Raw genomic sequence first — 19915 nt, 5'->3', positions numbered from 1 at the left:
AGGTGCTATGGAATGTGGATGGATGTGATAGAATTTTTCACTTAAGGCTGGCTTAGATCTTTTCCTGTAAAGAGCGAAATGAATTTTGCATTTTTCTGTTAAAGAAAGGCATGCAGAAGATGAAATAGGACAGAAAAATGACATTTTCAAATTTTTTGTCAAGTCACAGCACACACTGAATACTTCACATTCACCCCCATACGCGTTTTTAATGAGTAAATTCTCCATGCAAATTACCAAAACAAACAGCCATGGGGTAGGATAAGTATAGCCGGTCAAAGGTAGAATACATACCTGATCAGATCTAGGGAGTAACAGACAAAGGGACAGACAGTGGTTATTGTTTGAAAAATTTTAATCTTTGAGGACTTTCTTTTTTTGGCAGAAATGTAGATAATCTCCATACACTAAAAAGGCTGTAAAGTTTACATGTTATATGGTATTTTGTCAGTTTATAAGCACATTTGAAAAATAACAAGAAAAAACACCATACTGAAGGGCCACGTGAGCCAGTGGGACCAGTTGCTCCAGCCTTGCCTGGTGCACCCTAAAAATATAAAAAATTCATAACAGACTTATCAATTTAGAATCATTGACTATAGGCAGTAACTAACTGGGCATTTCTGGCCTTAACTCCAGCTGGGAACCTGTAAGGGTTTTCACTGATTGGGTGGGGAATTTAAACACTGCCTTGGTGGCATGGGGAATTTGAACCAGAATTATCAAGTGTTTCTAGCTGAATAAGTGTTATATCTTTTAATATGGAGGTGTTTAAAGTTAAAAAGTTCACTTGTGCAAGCACATGGCTTAGAAAAGGTCCACTGAAAAGTCACCTTTGCTAATCTTGCCTTTTACAAAAAAATTGGCCATCAAATCTGGCACTAAAAAATTCTAATGTCAGGGGTTTACCTGGAAGGGGTTGGGGGATATTAAGGCTTCAAATTGATAGATGCAAAAAATGCCTTTTTTTTTAAATCAATAGTTCCCCTTTTTAACATTTTCTTGACACTTCAGAACTGTAAAGTTCTTAGACATAAGATGAGCAGGGATTCCTCTTAAATAAATGCTCACACTAACAGTATTGAATTGATTCAGGGTAGTTTTTGTGAGGTGTCCTTCCCTTCCTATGTTTGTAATCAGGAATTATTACAAAGTACCCTCACATCCATGTACTCACCTGTTCTCCTTTTTGGCCAGCAATTCCCATGCCACCATTTGGTCCTTGAGGTCCCTGTTAGAATGATAATCATCAATCAGTCCCAATATTTAGCATTCACATTGATATTAAAATTACGAACTGTTGTAACCTAACTGATACATCAAAAAAATTTCACTTGGTCTAACACACCTCTTTAAAAAACTACAAAGTTCAAGGAGAGACAACAACCCTACCCCACAGACCCCAGGACTGCTGATTGACGGGTTAAAGTCCATACAAGAAGCACATACTCAAAAGTGAAAATTATTTCCAGTCACTTTAAAGGGTGTTCTGTATTAGCGGTTAGCTCAATTGGTTAGAGCGCTGGACTGTTGTGCAGGAGGTTGAAGTCGATGGTTCGAGCCCCAGCCAGACCAACACTCAAGGTCTTAAAATAACTGAGGAGAATACACTACCTTTCTATAATATCAAGAAATGGATAGACATTCAAGTCTTCTTGGATAAGGATGAATAAACCGTCCCTTCTCCTGCTTCTATTAATCAGTTAATTTGGTTAGGCAGGAGACGTCAAATAATTTAATTTAATTTAATAGCTTCGCCGACCGGCAGGGACACCGCAACAGCTTGCACCAACTACTGCGGGCCCAGTAAACCCACCCATCCCACCCCAGGGGAGGACATCCATCACACAGTAATCTCGTGCATGGAAAATTAACATCTCCTGCCCCTAACCCTACAGGAGACGGGACCTCCATTATTTGTCCCTGTCCGAGAAGATTAGAATATCTAACCATTTCTTGATGTTATAGAAAGGTAGCAAATTCTTCTCAATTATTTTAAGACCCTGAGTGTTGGTTCGGCCGAGGCTCAAACCCTCGACCTCCCGCACAACAGTCTAGCGCTTTATCCATTGAGCTAACCGGGAGGCGGTTAGTGTTAAAGTTTTAAGAACCCACTCACAAGATTACTGTGATGTGGTCTGGCCTGTTTACTGGGAATTGGGGGGGGGGGGGGACATCTTCAAATAAGTTTCCTTCGATTGTTTGTATATTGCTGATGCAGTCTGGCCAAAATCCCCCAAAAAGTGTTGCAATGCGCATTTGATCATATCCACATGTTAATTTGTGCAATATAAATACTAAATTATTATTAATAATTAATAACATTAATACACCAAATGATTACTAGCAATATACTTGGTCCTGGAGTGACCAACTTTCATTAGCAGATCTTCTTCAAAGACTCTATTCTTTTCCCACAATTCTGTATTTTAACACTAACCGGTGGTCCTGATTTGCCTGGTTCGCCATCTTTTCCTCTTGCACCCTATGGAGGTTTAAATACCAAGGTTTCTTAGCCTAGCGATATATTATCACAAATGAACAGGTATTACCAATTGTACATGTGTACAATCAAGAGGGGTTTTGCATCTGAAGTTTCATATTATAGTGAACACAAGGAGTTGTTTTCAATTTTACTTAATCTGCCCCAAGATAATGTTCCAGAATATAAACTTCTGCTCCCTGGGGTGAATTGTAAGGTCAGAGTAACCATGAAATTATCAGAATACAACAAGGAGCTCTGCCCTTGGAGCTTGCCCCTGGGGCATAATTAAAAAACAAAATCCTTTATTGTGATGTAGGTTTAACCCTACAATAATTAATTTTTAAGTAGCAGCAAGCTTTTTTTTCCTAACTGAATAAGACGTGAAAGATAGTACAAGTCACAAGTTAAGGCACTATTTTTCTAACCTTTTCGCCATCTCTTCCATCATTTCCTGGTTCACCTGGTGCCCCTGGAGCTCCCTGGATACAAACAAAATGTTTTTCAATAAATTGCAGCCATCCAATTCTTCATAACGTAAAAGTACAACAAAAGAAAAGAAAGTTGCGAGTTCCACTATACACAGATGTTGGGGGTTAAACTGGATTGGTTTTTCGTCCAGGGAAGAATTTTAATACTCTCAATCACTTCTTGCTACAAAAACCAGCTGGAGAGAGTCTAGCAAGATCAGAGTCACTTGACTCAAAAGCTACCAAAAACTAGATCTTCACATGTAAATAGCCAAAACCCATTTTCAGGCTATTATTCATTCTTCAATCTTTAGGGTAATCTATCAATGAAGTTGCAGAAAGCAAATAAAAAAACTATTAATTTGGGCTTGGATGAGGGTTGAAACTTTTGAGGGAAGAAAACTTAGATACTGGTAACAAGTGCCATTGATATTAATTCAACTCAATAAACAAAGTATCACTGGACACCCACTCTTGGACCAGCTTGACCATCTTCTCCAGAAATACCATCAGGTCCCTGTAGGTAAAGAAAAGATAACACAAAAAAAGAGTTAAATTCACACACAAAAATAAACAAAAAAATTGGGTCAAAACAATAGTCAATTGAAGTAATTTTATCTTCAAACTGAAGAAATTGAATCATAATACTTTACCCGTTCTCCTTTTTGTCCATTTTTACCAGGATTACCTGGTTCTCCTACGCTTCCCTAGCAAATCAAGATTTTCCAAACAATTCATTACAAATCATTTTACCCTGACAAGTGACTAGGTACCCAAAACAAAGAAATGTTTCACTTCCTGTGCTAGATGCAAATTGGTGCTGTTGAATAAATTTCAAACCAGCCACAAACCAAAACCACAGTCATATTTTAAATACAGTGGAATCCTGATTACTCAAACCTCCAGGGGAAATGCAAATTGGTTCAAGAAATCGGGAGTTAGAGAAATCGGGGGTGAAATTACAAGTGAAACAAATCCAAGCGAAACAAGGTTTGGTTCGAGATATTGAGAGGTTCGAGGAACCAAGGGTTTGAGAAATCAGGATTCCACGGTATACAGTTAACCTTCTTTTTGAAATAGGTGTAAATTAAATGTTTGTTCTTGTTTTGTATTTTCCTCAATTTTCTTTGTAATAGCCGTGACAAACCCTGCTTCAAAGCCTGGCTAGCTCACTGTGTTTTGTTCTTCAACCAGAAAATTTATCCATCCCACCTGAGAGTACTAATTTGACTCTTGCATCCCTAAGAGTCACTGGCCTCTTAATTTCCTTACAGTCTCACTCTTGAATCAGATTTACAAAGGTTCTGATTATTAGACAAATTCTCCTTGTCATATGCAGTACCAAAGGAAATCTATCAACAATAAGGGTCTGGAGAATATGGATAGTGATGTTAGGGTACAAGGGGTTATTGGGTACCAAAATATTCTTAGGCAATGAAACCCATCAAGATATGGGTACATCTCGTTAACAGTGCGATTGGCCGGCATCCCATCCAGGAGGAGTAAAAACTGACTTCATCTTAAATCATTTTAAAAATAATTGCTTTCACATTTGCAGCATTACTTACATCTGCTCCAGGCAATCCAGCCGGGCCCATAGAGCCTGGTGGTCCACGCTGTCCCTAATAATATATATTCAAGATAATGTGAGTATGCACAGGTAAATATGTGTATAATTCCACAAATGAATGTCGTACACAACACTCTGTATTGTATTTTGACTCTTGAAACTACAGTCAACCTTCAAAGCATTCAGTGAAAAATTTCTAGTGATTCAAAATTGCTGAGCTGGAATTACTAAGTTAGAGAGTGATCTCCCACACAGTTTAATTCACACAAACATTTCAAGCATCTTTCTTACCGGGGCACCCTGTTCTCCAGGGGATCCCATCTGTCCTGACTTGCCTCGCTTTCCCTAAAGCAAAATATTGGAATATTTTGTAAATTTAATTGGAACGTTCTAGGTCACATTCAATGGGCAAGACAGTGTGATTCATATTCCCACTGAGCATGCTGATTATTTGCATGAATGTAGTGAAACTGGGCAAGAAGATGTCCACATCATATAATGTATAAACTGCTGCATAAAAATGTTACAAATGATTAGCCTGCATGAAGTTTTGCCAATATCAAGATAAAATACACCTCAGAACTTTTTCCCAGAGATTTTCTTGATCCTCAAACCTGAATCTAAACCATTTCATTGTCAGGTTATCAAGCAAGGATTAGATCATCTTCTCTTACTCTTTGTTCATTTCAATTGCATTATCTGAAGTTTCCACAACCAGATCTTCCAGATAGTGTTTTTGATTTATCTTAATTTTTTTATATGGAAAAAATCTTTCAGATCAATGTGTTGGCTAGTAAAAATAACATTCTCTTGAAGTTCATGAACAATGTGAAATGAGCTCATGATGACATCACTCACCTGTCGTCCTTGTGGACCTCTTGGCCCAAATGGACCAGGGGGACCTTGGTCTCCCTTAGAAATTAAAAGAAATATATAAATATGCATTGCAAATTAAAATGTAAAATTCATAATGGCAATGGGATTAAATGGAAATTGGAATGGGAACTTAGTGATGGACATTCCATTAGCTGGCTTTTCTTGTCCATTGTTTCCATGTCAAATTGGAATTTGAAATGTTGGTGTTTGTGGAGAGAGGAAGATCTCTGGACCCAGACAAAAAACCTTGGAGAAGGGACAAGAACCAACATCAAACTCAACCCATGTTGCCAGGTCCAAGAATTGAACCTGGGCCACAGTGGTGGGTTAGCCTCAAGAAAATTTGTTACAATAGGGTAACTAAGGACTGAGACATGGCCAGTAAACAACTCACACAATTATGTGGACTTTATGCATGTCTGTCCCACACTAAATGAAACAAGTTGAATTCAAATTACCTTAATATCAATTATTTTATTTTTTACACTGAACATACCCTTGAGCCACTCTGACCAGCAAGTCCTGGAGGTCCTGGGGGTCCACCCTCACCCTGGTGAGTGCATGTAATATATCACTAATCTACAATTAATGTGGATGCACTAAGAGGTACATTAGAATACCATACCCAAAGGTTTTTCAAATTCAATTTCACAAGGGGGATTTTAGCTCTTATATTTACAATTCATGATAGTAGTAGTTCATTTGTATCAGGAGATGCAATCTAAATATGCTCTTAACTAGACTAAGTATCACTATCAACAGGATTAAATTTAATGAAAAAAATAAATGTCAAATATCATATAAAACACCTAATATGTTTCATTCAGTCACAGTGTTGCCACTCCAAGTAGTGTTTTGGCTAAAATAGGGGTTTCGAACTTCATGGTACTAGGTCAATCTCAGAAAAAAGACTCAAGGCCTTTTCTCATGTGGAGAAAGTAGCACAGTCTTCCAACAGTTTTATACTTTTAATTAATAGTATCACATAGCAGGGGATCACTTAGCTGAGTATGAAATGAAAACTGGTTCATCTAATTAGGTTTTATTTCAAACTACCCAGTAAAAAAAGCCAGTTATTTTCCTTTTACCATTTTTTGTTATATGTCTTTTGAATCCCCAGTATTTAGTACAGTGACTTTTGCAAACCATAAGGGGGGTGTATATGCACTCCTTGCAACCCTGGCTAAGGCACTGCATTTTAACTCTTATTATCACATTATATTGTTTGGAATTTTTGAAAATTCAACAGGTAAAGAAATGTTCTTGTGGATCGAAAATTTGTTGTACCTGCCGTGCTTAAAATAAGGTGGACCTGAATATATCAATGCACCTTACCTCCACTCTTAATTAAATGATTTCTTTCAGCCATAAAGGTAATCAAGGCCATGATTGGCAGAAATGTTCAAATCAGGAGGAGCCTTTGTTTACTAATGTGGCTTTTACATGTTTTATTACTTTCTTGAAATAATTGACAAATGTTTTGATTTATTGCTAGCTGATATTTCAGATCAAACAGGTTACAAATTTTACTTATATTGAAATAAGGACCTGATTTCCACAGGCTGCTTGTCACTTAATCTGACAGGCCAGTATCCATAAGTTGAAACTGTTGGAAGACATACGACTCACCTGTGAACCTGGGGAACCTGGAGTTCCATCTTCACCTGGATTACCCTAAATAAATTATCAAGAAATCAGCAACAAATCCAATACAAGTCAGTTATTACACAGCTATACCACCATTGACTGGTCTCGTCACTGACTACTTGTCATCTAAATTTGTTAAACAAAAGAGAGCTTGCTGTTCGTGAAGGGATACTATCAACAGACTAGTTCCCCTTCCTTATATTCCTGAGCTAACTACCCTTGGAAAATAACCTGGCAATATTCTGGATCAATTTTCCATGTAACTTTGACCCGTTAAACCATAAGAGAGCCTGGCATCTAATTCCTCCTTAGTGACATTGAAGGAGAACTGACGCCTAAAATTGAATCATTCTTAAAATGTAACTGATAGCTCAAATATCAATGTTCAAACATTTTTTTTTCAGTCTTTGGGCCCAACTTCACCTCGAAAAACAGTTTTATGTGATATTTTGACCTCGTAATATGGCGGCTCAGGAAAGCTACGTTAGTAGTTATTTTAGCTCAGTATTATGTCACCAGTGGGGAAGAAAAATAATAATCCTGCACTCTTTCTTCAGAACTTTGGTATGTTTATGGTATTATTGAAGTTGGGTGGCTTGTTCTGGGAATCAAATTCAAGAGTGAAATGTGATATGAGGCCTTCTCGAATTAGTTCCCCACCACTGATGTCATATTCGACTGCTGCTTATCATTTTTGAGTATATAGTCTTAGAGCTGCAAGAACGGGAAAAAAGCAAATTCAAATGGAAGTGTACAAAATTAGCAACCAAGACTTTATCTCACCCCTCTAAAGCTCACTAGAAACAAACACAAAAAAACCAATAATTTTAGGCTTCAGTTTCCCTTAAAGATCATGAGAATAGATACCCTGATCACCAACTGAAAAAGCTCTTGAATGTTAAATAAATTCTCATTGTCAGCTCCTTATGAATAGGAAATGAATGGAGAACAGTACAGAGAATATGAATACTGGTGTTGGGATGTAAAGAGTTAAGTGGCAGGATTTCTAGAGGTCTCCTCGCCACCTGTTTCATACCTTGAAACTATATTTTTGCCCAATGTATGGTGGTGAAAAAACATGAACCTTGAATTAATCTTTGTCTTGACAAGTGTGATGCATAGAACACATAGAAATCAGGCTGTTAGTTCATTATTGTAAATTTTTTTAATTAGTTATGTATTGCTGTAGAATCTGATGAAAAACTAGACTAGTATTTTTGCCTTACTCTTAACATTGTGCATTCATTCAGTCTCTTAAGGTTTGTATAAATAAATAAATAAGTATTGTGTAGATAGCTAAACAAAGATCCTAGAAGAGGATCTGCACCAGTTGTAGGAGAAAAATGATAACAATTTCTAAAAAAGCATACTATACCGGTTTTCCTGGGGGTCCAGGTAAGCCTTGAGGTCCAGTTGGTCCAGTATCACCCTGAGATAAGATAACACAAAGACCAATTTCCAAAATGATATGTCTTTTATTTTATTAAGGTCTATGGTTTATCATCCTAATCCAAGAAGACTAGAATGTCCAACCCTTTGCAAACATCATAGCAAAGGCAGCATATTCTCCTCAGTTATTTTAAGACCCTGAGTGCTGGTGCAGTCTGGGGCTTGCAACCTTGACCTATTACACTGCAGTTCAAAACTCTACAACATGAGCTAACCAACCATGTTCAAAAATGACTTAAAGAAAATACTTGAAACCTCAAACTCAAAAGAGAACAATGAAAAATTCCCATTGGATCAACTTGACTAGGAAATTGGTAGAAGTGAAAGTGAAGAAATTTGTGTGGTGGGCTTAACTAATCTAAAATGCAAATCACCTGTTCTCCTTTCTGTCCTTCAGCGCCATCTACACCATTAGAACCCTGGGAGGAACGGATTTGTTAGTTGACAAAAGCTGCTATAAATAACAAATATATAGAGAACTGTTTTAGATATGCAACAATTTTTAAGACCATGCAAGCCCTTGTGTCTGAGAAATAGTTCAGATGTAAATAATTTACAAATTTAAATTTATAACAAGTATAAATATAACAGCTATTAATGTCATACATTGTCAAACTGTTTCTATTTTTTCATTATTTGTACGAGTGCATTGTATATGGTGTGCGTGGTGACTGACTGCCAGCTTGGCTGTGGTCTAGCAGTGCCCAGTGGCCCCTGGCATCCTACTTTTGCTCTTGAGCAACTCAGAAATTTAGGTTTTTCATAAAAAGCATATGCTGGGCACCCTGGATTTCACAGTTTCACAGCACTGGGCTCCATACAATTTTCCTTAGAGCATGGCCTTGACCAGTAATGACAAGAGGTTGATTAGAGGAAAACAAACAGCTAATTAAAGTAATGAAAATGACAGTAAGGTGAATTTATGGCTATACATATCACTTTGCTTCGAGTCTGACTTGTTGTGGCTTAAATAAGATTGAATCCCATTTCACAAAAAAAGCATCACTTACATTATCTCCTGGGTCACCAGGAGGACCCTGTTGACCTCTTTGACCTGGTAAACCCTAAATAATTAAAAACAATGGATTTGCCAACATTTACCATTGAATAACAGTATCTTATATCTGCACTGTCTATAACTGCAATATGAATAAGCCTGCCAATTTGTGGGGTCAATCAATCAACACAGGAGATTTTCATCCTCAGAATACCAGAGTACCTGGTCATTTTCAGAGAAGTGAAAAAATTTCCAAAGATAATCATACTAAATATTTCTTGAGTAAACCCAAATAATTTAATTTCTAGGCTAATGCAAGTGTGTTTGCTGTGATTACCTCCCAGATCCTACGCAAGGGCTTTTTTCGCTTATATCCATTCTTCTGAATTTTTTTTGTTTTGCAGGACAAATTGGTAAGTAGGCATGAACTAGTGGGAGGTTTTTCAACCAGCACATGAGAAAATAAGCATGAGGACAGTACTACTGACCGATTTGCCACGCTCTCCCTCTACACCTGGGTCTCCTGTTGAACCTTTCTGACCAGCAGATCCTGGTGCACCTGCTGAGCCTGCCACACCTTGGGGTCCCTGTATGAATAATGATCCACACATTTAAGATTTCATCTAAGTACTACTCACATTACTTAATATTTAATAATTAACATTTCAAGTCTAAACTAAATGCAAAGTAACTAGAACTGCCAATGTTCAAGATTTACTGTTTAACTGCCAGCAATAATGGAAAGAATCATAAACAGCAAAAACACCGTCAACAAAAATAATATGCTGACACCACGTGAACAAAGCTACAATCAATATTTAACTTTGTTAAACAATTGACCTCTAAGAGTGATCAGCATCTAATTTCTCCCACCAGTGTCACCTCTGAATCAACCTTTAATGTCATGAGAATAAAGCAACTGATCACCAGCTTGAGATGCTCTTGATTGAAACAAATTCTCCTTGTATGTACCATAGGAAATGTATGGAGAGAAGTATGTAGAATATGCCTACTGATGTTAGGGTATAAAGGGATAAAATAAGCTTAGGGTAATATGACACAAACTTGCTAACAAAGTACTCACTGCTGCACCCTGAGGTCCTGGCAGTCCATTTGGTCCTGTTTCTCCCTAAAAATGTAATAAATATTATGTTCTAGACTAAATGGCTGTTCTTTCTGTTTTATTACAAGTGCGAGTAAAACTGTAGACTCAATATACAGGCATGTCATTCAAAAATGACATATTTCAATTAATGGGATTTTATTTTCTAGTTTTTTTTAAACAGACCAACTGTGATGTTAGTTCATTTGGTCACTTTACTGAGCTTTTCCTGTGAAAAGTTTTGTACATATTTTGTTCTGAAGAAAGGATCAAAATCAAGCATAATCAAATGGATAAATCTGATAACAAAGGTAGTCCACATTTACCACTATATACTAATCAGGAGAGGCTAGCCAAATCAAAATAAATTATAACTATTAAGCATGTGGACTTACTGGTGCTCCAGCAGGACCGTCAGGTCCTGGTAACCCTTGAACACCTGGATCTCCCTGCAAAAGAAATGCAATCAAATCATTCTTACCTCTTACACTACCAGTACTTATGATGCACGATCCTCGCAGTAGATAGCGCTATTTATGCAATAGCAAAAATCAGACCTGAAAAAAATCAGGCCTGTATGGGATTCGAACCACTGACCTCTGCGATACTAGTGTAGCACTCTACCAATTGAGCTAACATGCCAACTGGGAGCAGGCTGTTAAGTTGATTCGTACTAAACCCGTGAAAGTAATCGGATACAAAGAATATATGAAGTTCATATATTTTGAACTGCAGTATTAGATACGTATGATGCACGATCCTCGCAGTAGATAGCGCTATTTATGCAATAGCGAAAATCAGACCTGAAAAAAATCAGGCCTGTACGGGACTTGAACCACTGACCTCTGCGATACTAGTGCAGCGCTCTGCCAATTGAGCTAACAAGCCAACTGGGAGCAGGGCCATTAAGTTGACTACCAGTTAACTGTTCACATTTAACAATCTCCCTACGACATCCATACTTTATCTGACAAACAGGTAACGAGAATACTCAAATGTATCAGGCACATGTTGTTATCCTGATCTCACCACACATTCTGGTAACTAAATTAACAAGGAAAAGTGTCACAGCTAGAGGGGAGAATTTTCAATCAGATCTTGGGAGTAATAAATGGTGAAACTGTATCAGACTTAAAGAGCAGAAAGGACTTAGAGCAAAAAGGTAAAGAAGACTTAAACCCATGGAGATTTCAAATCTAGGGATATTTTAATTTCTAAATTTGTTCACACCTAAAAACTTGAATATTTCAAGGTTTTTGACTGTGCTTTTGGGTCCCAACTACACGATTCTTGTTGTACAAGAGGCTTGATTCATAAATTGGAAAACTTATACTAAATGTATTAGTTAAGTCTTGGACATCACTTATTTGCTAAACTCACATCTCACAACTTGATAGTTAGATAATCTGGTAATGGCAAGCAGGTCAAATTAAGTTGAATATGAGCCACAATCCATAGAAAATGGGTATTAGATATAGATACTGCTGTACTGAAGAGATTTATTTATGAAAAGCTTTAATAAACAAAATTCCTATATAAGGGCCTTGCACAATGAAGCAGGCTAAGCTCGAAAATGCCTCATAGCCAAGTCATCAGACTACTAACCACTAAATTTGAATGCTAATTATCACTATTTTTTATGCTTAAAACTTACAATTTAGATATCATTGTCAGTACTTACATTGCTTCCGTTCCTTCCTGCTGCACCAGGAAAACCATCAGTACCCTTAAAATAAAAAAAAAAATTCCAAATTTAGACACTAAAGGTGCTATTTAGCTATTTGAGGAACACATCTTGAGATTTAAAAAAATAGGCAGTCCAAGACTGTATGTGGCTACTCATACAGCACAGTTATAGCATTAAAGAAAAATAAAGGTTTCCCGTTGACTGTTTAATCACAATTAAAATTCAAATGAAAGTTGAAAAGGAGACAAAGAGGTTTTCCCTTTCAAGTTTGTCTCCTAATTAGTTAATTAATGTTTTTTTACTTCTGAATAAAATTCCCAATAACAACAGAACCAAGAATATCTTCCCATCTACATAATTCGCTGATTTAAACAATAAAATGCTCTAACTCTCTCCACAGAAAAATATTTTCTATAAGTTTCATGATGCTCCAATCACGCCTATTAAGATATTTCTGCAAGGAAAAATTTTTTTGGAACAGCTCCCAATCTTAAAATGATTGTGAGATGTCTATTGTCTTCTGTCGTCTTCTGTTGCATAAATTATATTGGAGTGAGGCTGGATCCCAGCTATGCTTGCACATGGGGTGAAGTGGGATCCCACCTGTAACTGTAGCTGGGACTGGCCTGGAAATTCAGGTGGGGTAGAGGAAATTCAATTCTGAAAAGCATGTAAGAAATGCTGTACCTTTTTACAAAAGAAAGATGTGAAGTTTTGCTGATTTAATCAAATGAATCTATTAATAATTTCCAGTGGAAACTGGCTCTTTTATCTGGATACAAGTAATCAAAACAATTGAAACAGAATGGTTTGGACATAGAAACAAATATTTACAACAGAATTTGAAAGCACATAGTAAGCAAGTACTGTACATCAAAACAATCAAGGATATCAGTTCATGAACACACCTTTTGGCCGGGACTACCAATTGTACCCTTTGGACCTTTCCTCCCAACAAATCCTCGATCACCTTTTGGCCCTGGTTCACCTTTTGGTCCTTCTCTTCCCGGATCACCCTACACACACATACACACACAAAAAAATTATAGTTATCAAAATTCATTTAATTTGCAAATTGTAATATCCATAGTTCATAGTTGATCCCCAGATTTCATGGGACCCATATACTATACAACTCATAAAATCTTGGCTAGGACTACTACTGAACTGTCTCGCCTGTCGTCAAGTGATTGTTCATGTGCACACACAACCCACAATTCCTCTATTCACTCCGACGAAGGGCTAACGCTTGAAACGTCGGCTTTTGTAATCATTACAGTGGCCAATTTACCATTTCAACTTTGTTGATATATCCAAATTGTATCTATAATCATGTACTGGTCAATATCAAATTTGTTACAATAGTACAACATAAGATTAAACCATCACTGAAATTTAAAGTGTCACTAACCAGGGTTCCTGGAAGTCCAGGCGGACCTCTTAATCCTGGTGGGCCTCTTGTTCCCTACAGAAAGGAGAGATACTCAACCTACATCACCAAACTGCATCACAGAACAGACGTTTCTAGAAGTTGATGTGAAGTATATAGGAGGTGTGGTTACCCAGCAGTATGCATGCTGAATTTTGAGTCGATAAATCTACAATCTGGCTCTAACTGGGTTGTTCTTTTGAATTCTTGGGTGGGTGATAAGGTGTGATGGACCCATCTAGGGGAAGTAGCAATACATGAATGCGTGGTCACTGTTGTGGAACCTACCTGTACATATTATTATAGGCATACATTAGGACATTTGTGTAAAGGCTTAAAGCTGGAAAATTAACCCTTTCCCTGGCTACTACTGAAACCCCTGGTCTACTCAAAGAGCTCTCCCTATATATACAGATAAAGATAAGTGATCCAAAGACAAAAAAAATTAAGTAAGTACTTACATTCTGTCCATCACGACCTCGCTCACCAGTGTTACCAGGAGGTCCAGGGTTTCCCTGAAATACAAAATTTATTGTTACATGTAGGATCCCAATTCCACACCATTACTGTACATATTGATTAATTTTTTCAGTTGAATTACTTGTTAATGGTTTAATATATGTTAAGTTGTATATATATTTCTCTTAATGTTCTCTGATTAATAAAAATATTTGAAAAAACAATACTTAAATCTGATTTTCTTAAGCATTCAAAACAAAAAATGAGTCATTTCCTGCACAAATGTTAGTTACTTCAGAGAAGAGTGAAAATTTTATTTTTTCGTTTTAGCTACATTTGATAAACCAACACCTCCCTGAAAGAGGGCAGATTGGATTCTTCTTTCCGCAACAACTTACCTCTAATCCTCTTATTCCCTGAGGCCCGGGTGAACCAATTTCTCCAGGGAGACCCTAGAGTTTCAAAGTAAACCTGTGTTAATTATAAGGCCAATGAGGAGGTTGTGATAAAGGAAGAGGCAACAAGTAGCAACTGATGTTTGCCTGGATTAAGTTGCTCTTTGCACACAAAATGTCTTCAAGATGTAATTAATATCATAAATGGATATGTCAAAGTATATCTAGTTTTCCTTGCTGATGTGAATTACAAAAACAAAAGAATAACCCAGTCTAACTATGTGATTATATAACTACATGTACATGCAAGTCAAGTAAAACTAACTTTCATGCAAGTTGACCTGATTCATGTCTAGCATTTCAACAAAAAAATTTAAAATGTGTTGAATATAATTAATGATTATACATACTGGTGGACCATCTCTTCCAGGAGGTCCTTTGCTTCCGGGCCTTCCCTGTAGGAAACAAGCTCCAGTCATCATGTGATCAGTTTACTCATTGTGTAGAATAAAATAATGTTCGACTTGAACTTTTATATCTGTTTAATGCATCAATCTGTACAATCTGACTCATATGATCTGACTTGTAAATCTGACTGGTAATTATAAGTTCTGGTTTCCCTTGACCTGGCTAAATGATATGTCAAGATCTGGTTTGAAAGATTTGTAGACTCCATGGAAAACGTGACAAAAAAAGAAATGCCAACAACAAACTAAAAAAGACAAACTAGAGCACAGGGCATTTACCATAATATACAAACCAACCCAGTACCATGCAAGTATGGCAAAAACTAAATACAACGTATTGCAATCTACACATTGAAAAAATGAAGTTCCCTTGAACCAAATTAACAGAGTATCCAATCCCTAGATCAAAACTGGCTGGGGCTTAAATATAATGAGGGAATCAGGTTTTTGATGATTTCAACAGTTTTTGAGCTTGACAGTTGATACCTATGAATCTAAAATGTCACTCAATTCATCAAAATTTACGTAATTATCTCAGTTGGCAGAACAAGTGATAACAAAAAGTTCAGAATTGACTAAGGTTTGAATATGCACGAGAATGTTGTATTTTCTTGACCCTTGTTTTTACTCATTGTTTGAAATCTTTTATTATAATGAAAACTGTCAGGGATGAGTTTATTCATGTGATGTTTTCATCTCTCTTTTCATTTGTGATACACAAAAGCAAAAATTAATGTTACTTAGCTAACCGGTGATCCAGGGACACCAATGATAGTGATCACAGGGTTACCAGGAGGTCCAGGCGGGCCAGGAGGTCCTCGAGCACCTGGACTACCAGCAGGGCCAGGTGGTCCCTATCAAAAAACATGAGAGTGATGAGAGTTCTTGAGGCATCAATCAGAGGTCCAGTCAATCACTGTCTTTTAATTTGGAATTGAAAGTTTTGTGTTCAAGGCTTTAAATAACTAGATGCTCTTGAGGTTTTCAATGAAGCTTTTGGAGGGTTTGTTATATACCAAATAGGTGATTTTAAGTGCAATCATGAGGTTGTAATGACTAGTCTGAGTAGCAAGCAGTTTTGTTGGGGACTACCTGAGTGAGCTGCAAGGTCTGAAGGGGAATAAAAAACACACAAAAAAATTGCAGCTAGATAGGTCATACAAATTTAACTCCCAAGTCCAGTTCAAACCAACAATTACAGTCGCATGTAAAATAAAACTTGTGATCATAGACGTGAACCGTAATAGCAATCCAACTGTTGCTGCAGGCAAGAGGGAGGTGTGGGTTGAGACAGTGTTCGTTAACTATTTTTTTCTTAGCTTTTGAGAAAACTATAACAGATTTCAAATTATCTCGCTCTTCTGTTTAAATCTGCATACCATAGTTTTCATTGACATTTTCATAATTGTGCTGCAAATTTCATGCTTGCAGACTGGAACATTTACATATACCATCACTATTGTTGTGGAACACCATAGCACACAAAGGAAAGTGATGGCAATGAATAACAAAGGCACATACACTTCATCTAAATGTGTTATTTAACTAGTCTGTTTACAGACATATACGTGTCAGACAAGTGCATGGCTCTAGTCTGCAATGTACCATTATCTTTCAACTGCACTACACCAATAATGCAGAACTTTACAACTCTTTTACAGTGATACTAGCTCGATACAACCACACATTAAATTGTTTAACTGTCCAAAAATTTGCCACCTTGATGCCTTTCTACTTTCTCAAGTGAATTTTAGGGTAGAAAGACCAAAACAAAGATGTTTTACTAAAGAAAATGACACTTATTGAAAAACTAACAAATACAAGGCAATTGTTAATATAAATCAAAGATAATCAATAATTTACAGGGTATTCCTTATTTCCTTACATCAGCACCATCCTGTCCAACTACTCCTGTACTTCCCCTATCACCAGGTGGACCTTGGTCACCCTAGAATTGAAATTTCATTTTTTCGTCAACTCACAGATTTAATTTAGCTATAATTAAGCTTGTATAAATCTCCCTTTGATATTCCCTGCATAATCTGGCTCACAGGTAATGAGAATACACAAACTTATCAAGTAGAGGTTCTTTTCTTGATCTATTACCATATTCTAGTAACTAATTTACATGGACGTGTAGCAACTAGAGGAGAAATTAAAAATCAGATCTTGGGAACTTAAAGGGGTTAACATGGTGTTTAATTTCGAAGTAAAATTTGTCTTCTCTCGGTAAACTTTTTGAGAAACTGCACAGAGTATACAGTACTTCTTCATTCATGAACGTTTTAATTTTAACTATCGGAAAAGTTTTTTTTTTTTTTTTTTTTCTTACCATTGTTCAATCACGTAAATAATTAAGAAATAAACAACGAACTAGACAGATAATTAAAAAATGAACATACAGCTATTCAAACTTGTATAGAATTACAGTTTTAGTTTTATGCATGACAGGGATGCAAGGTTTTGCAAGAGCACATGCTTTAAGGTTGTGCACTAGGGGTGAAGATTGTTTCTGGGGTTATCAAAAACTGAAACAACGTAGTAAAAAAATTTCCCCAAAATACATAGGAGCTCTTTTAGAGAATCCCTAGAATTCTATCGTTTCAAATATGATACACATTCAGCGCTTTCAAAGTTTTAACCTTCTCAATGACAAAGCACATATTAACTTTAATATCAATTTCATGTTTACCGCTCTTCCTTTGCTTCCTTTTTCTCCTGGTTCACCTTTTAATGAAATGTCTATCTCTGTTGGAACTGAAACGAAAAAAAGAAATTGAAAGTTAGCATCTCTTGCTTGATCTTAATAAATTTATCTACTTCAAAGCCACTTGATAAATGGACATGTATCGCCGTTTGCAGTAAGACATAAAAAATCATTAGTAAGAATAACATATTATTGAATGTATGACTACCGCTGTGTTTCGAAATCTACTCAGAGCAAATTGAGTCGAGGTTTGTATTCAGCCGCGCGGCCGCCAAGTTACTTTTTTAAAGCCTCGCAATGACGTTAGGTCAATAATGACGCAACTCTGGGACCCTTACCAAGTGACAAGTAACTATATGCTCTACCACCTATGATGTAGAACAGTATTTCAAAATTTAAGATTCAGAATAAAAATTCCTTCTCACCCAGATAACATGAACTTATTCAAAACGCGATGACCCTGAAACATTCTGCTTAACTCGTCAAATCATTACGACTATATATCGAGTTTTAAACGAAACAACAATTGTTTCATTGAGGTGTTAAGATCACAGAAATGATGAATCTTTCTACATTTTATTTATCACTGTATTTCTCCATTTCACTTATTCCGTTATAAGTATAAATAAATATTTAAGTGGAGTAGAGATTCTAGCCCTCCATCCAGAAGTTATTCTATTTTAGGTAGAAATTCTGACTCAATTATTTTTAACTTTGTACGCTGTATCTATTCTCTGTGGTAAATAAGAACTTTCTTTCAGCAAACAGGTCTTTTTTTTTTTACATATTCTTGAAGAACACGTCGCGCGCGAGTTATGAAGCAAGCCTTGGAGGTTTAATCTTTGCTTGGTGAACCTTGAACATCTATTTTTCAGAGATTTCAAATAATTTAGGTAACGTCAGTTGACAATGGGAGGGTGTAAAAGACAATTTCTGTGATGATGTTTTTTCTTTTTCCACACGAGAATAATTTATCACAAAATAAAGCGGCCATTTGAGAAATATTGAATGGCCGATTGTCCGCAGTCGCTGGTATGCAAAATCGTAACACGATATCACAAAAATTGCGCTGTTCAGGTTTTCCATGTCGATCTGAGCATGCGAATGCCTTAACTTCACAAATGTATGTAAATAAATACAATTTCACTGCCAAGTTGAAGAATTATTTACATTAAATAGCGTACTTCTGCTGAAAAAGGGTAGACGCGCTGGGCTTTTATCCTGCGCAAGATATCAAGACGGAGGGATATCACACAACACCTCGATTGATCCAAATGCATTCACATGAAAATTTCACCTCTGAGAACGAACAGGAAAACATTTGGGTCCATAAGAAATCTTTTTTAACTTTTCATCTACAGCATAGTCGATTGTTCAAGCGACTTTGAGGCGCGAAATCTCATAACGAAAAAAACCATGAAATGCACAAAGCCCGCATACAGCTGAATACAATAAAGCTTTCATCCTAATCATGGTCGGTCGGATGAACAGGCCGAGCAAAAATCCAAACAAAAGACAAAATAATTCGCAAAGGGTGAGATAAAGGCTTTCCAAATGTCCACTGAAAAAGGAGCTGATTGAATTGCAAATTAAGCGTCTAGTAGAAGGGGAATTGCCTGTTCGTAGCTCGTCCGTGACCAAAGGAAGGAAAGTTGAGCGCAAAAGCACATCGAGGTCTTAAGATGATACTTACTATCCTGCCCCTGCGTGCTGCAAATCCATAGGACAAACAAAAGAGAAACTGCTACTTTAGAGGTAGAGAACCCCATCTTTTCAACCCAAGTAGCCTAACAGGGCTGAAGCATGAAGGTTCAATGAACAGTCCCTAGTCTTGTGCGTGCTAGACAGTAAGGTAATGCCGTACTACCCTGCTATCTAGGGTATCACACCCCAGCCACAGCGATCAATAAAGTTTTGTATTATGTTTCTGTGAAATAGCATGCTTGTCGTCTGTAAAGTGACAGACACCCACAGTGTCAAATAACACTGCGTAACGCAACCCTCTAACGATAGTTTATTTCCCGGTTTTCCGCACAAAAGGTATGCTCAGCAGAAGGGAAAAGCCTGTTTAAAGTAAGATCGAACGTTTCTCAGTTACCGCTCACAAGAGCTGTAGACTGTAATAGTTTAAAATATACGAGGTAATAAATCTGATACACTACCAGCAAGGATTTTGAT

General features: G+C 36.9%; 1 protein-coding gene across 1 annotated transcript in view; it reads right to left on the bottom strand.

Annotated features, from left to right (window-relative positions):
• Positions 1–19635, bottom strand: part of LOC111340891 (uncharacterized) — a 42820-nt gene extending 23185 nt beyond the window's left edge. The window contains exons 1-27 of the mRNA XM_088740468.1: positions 19431–19635; positions 17723–17787; positions 16916–16978; positions 15780–15884; positions 14974–15018; positions 14567–14620; positions 14171–14224; positions 13692–13745; positions 13189–13296; positions 12275–12319; positions 10989–11042; positions 10576–10620; positions 9980–10078; positions 9505–9558; positions 8869–8913; positions 8421–8474; positions 7028–7072; positions 5895–5948; positions 5381–5434; positions 4814–4867; positions 4521–4574; positions 3606–3659; positions 3425–3469; positions 2911–2964; positions 2441–2485; positions 1178–1231; positions 494–547 (exon numbers count right to left, since the gene is read on the bottom strand). Coding sequence (XP_088596594.1) covers positions 494–547; positions 1178–1231; positions 2441–2485; positions 2911–2964; positions 3425–3469; positions 3606–3659; positions 4521–4574; positions 4814–4867; positions 5381–5434; positions 5895–5948; positions 7028–7072; positions 8421–8474; positions 8869–8913; positions 9505–9558; positions 9980–10078; positions 10576–10620; positions 10989–11042; positions 12275–12319; positions 13189–13296; positions 13692–13745; positions 14171–14224; positions 14567–14620; positions 14974–15018; positions 15780–15884; positions 16916–16978; positions 17723–17787; positions 19431–19506 — 1587 coding nt within the window. The 5' untranslated portion in view covers positions 19507–19635. The remainder of the gene's footprint in view (positions 1–493; positions 548–1177; positions 1232–2440; positions 2486–2910; positions 2965–3424; positions 3470–3605; positions 3660–4520; positions 4575–4813; positions 4868–5380; positions 5435–5894; positions 5949–7027; positions 7073–8420; positions 8475–8868; positions 8914–9504; positions 9559–9979; positions 10079–10575; positions 10621–10988; positions 11043–12274; positions 12320–13188; positions 13297–13691; positions 13746–14170; positions 14225–14566; positions 14621–14973; positions 15019–15779; positions 15885–16915; positions 16979–17722; positions 17788–19430) is intronic.
• Positions 19636–19915: the final 280 nt, after the last annotated feature.

The sequence above is a fragment of the Stylophora pistillata genome, chromosome 12, assembly GCF_964205215.1.
Source record: "Stylophora pistillata chromosome 12, jaStyPist1.2, whole genome shotgun sequence".
Taxonomy (NCBI): domain Eukaryota; kingdom Metazoa; phylum Cnidaria; class Anthozoa; order Scleractinia; family Pocilloporidae; genus Stylophora; species Stylophora pistillata.
Note: the sequence above shows the minus strand (reverse complement) of the source record. Positions and strands in the feature narration are given on the sequence as shown.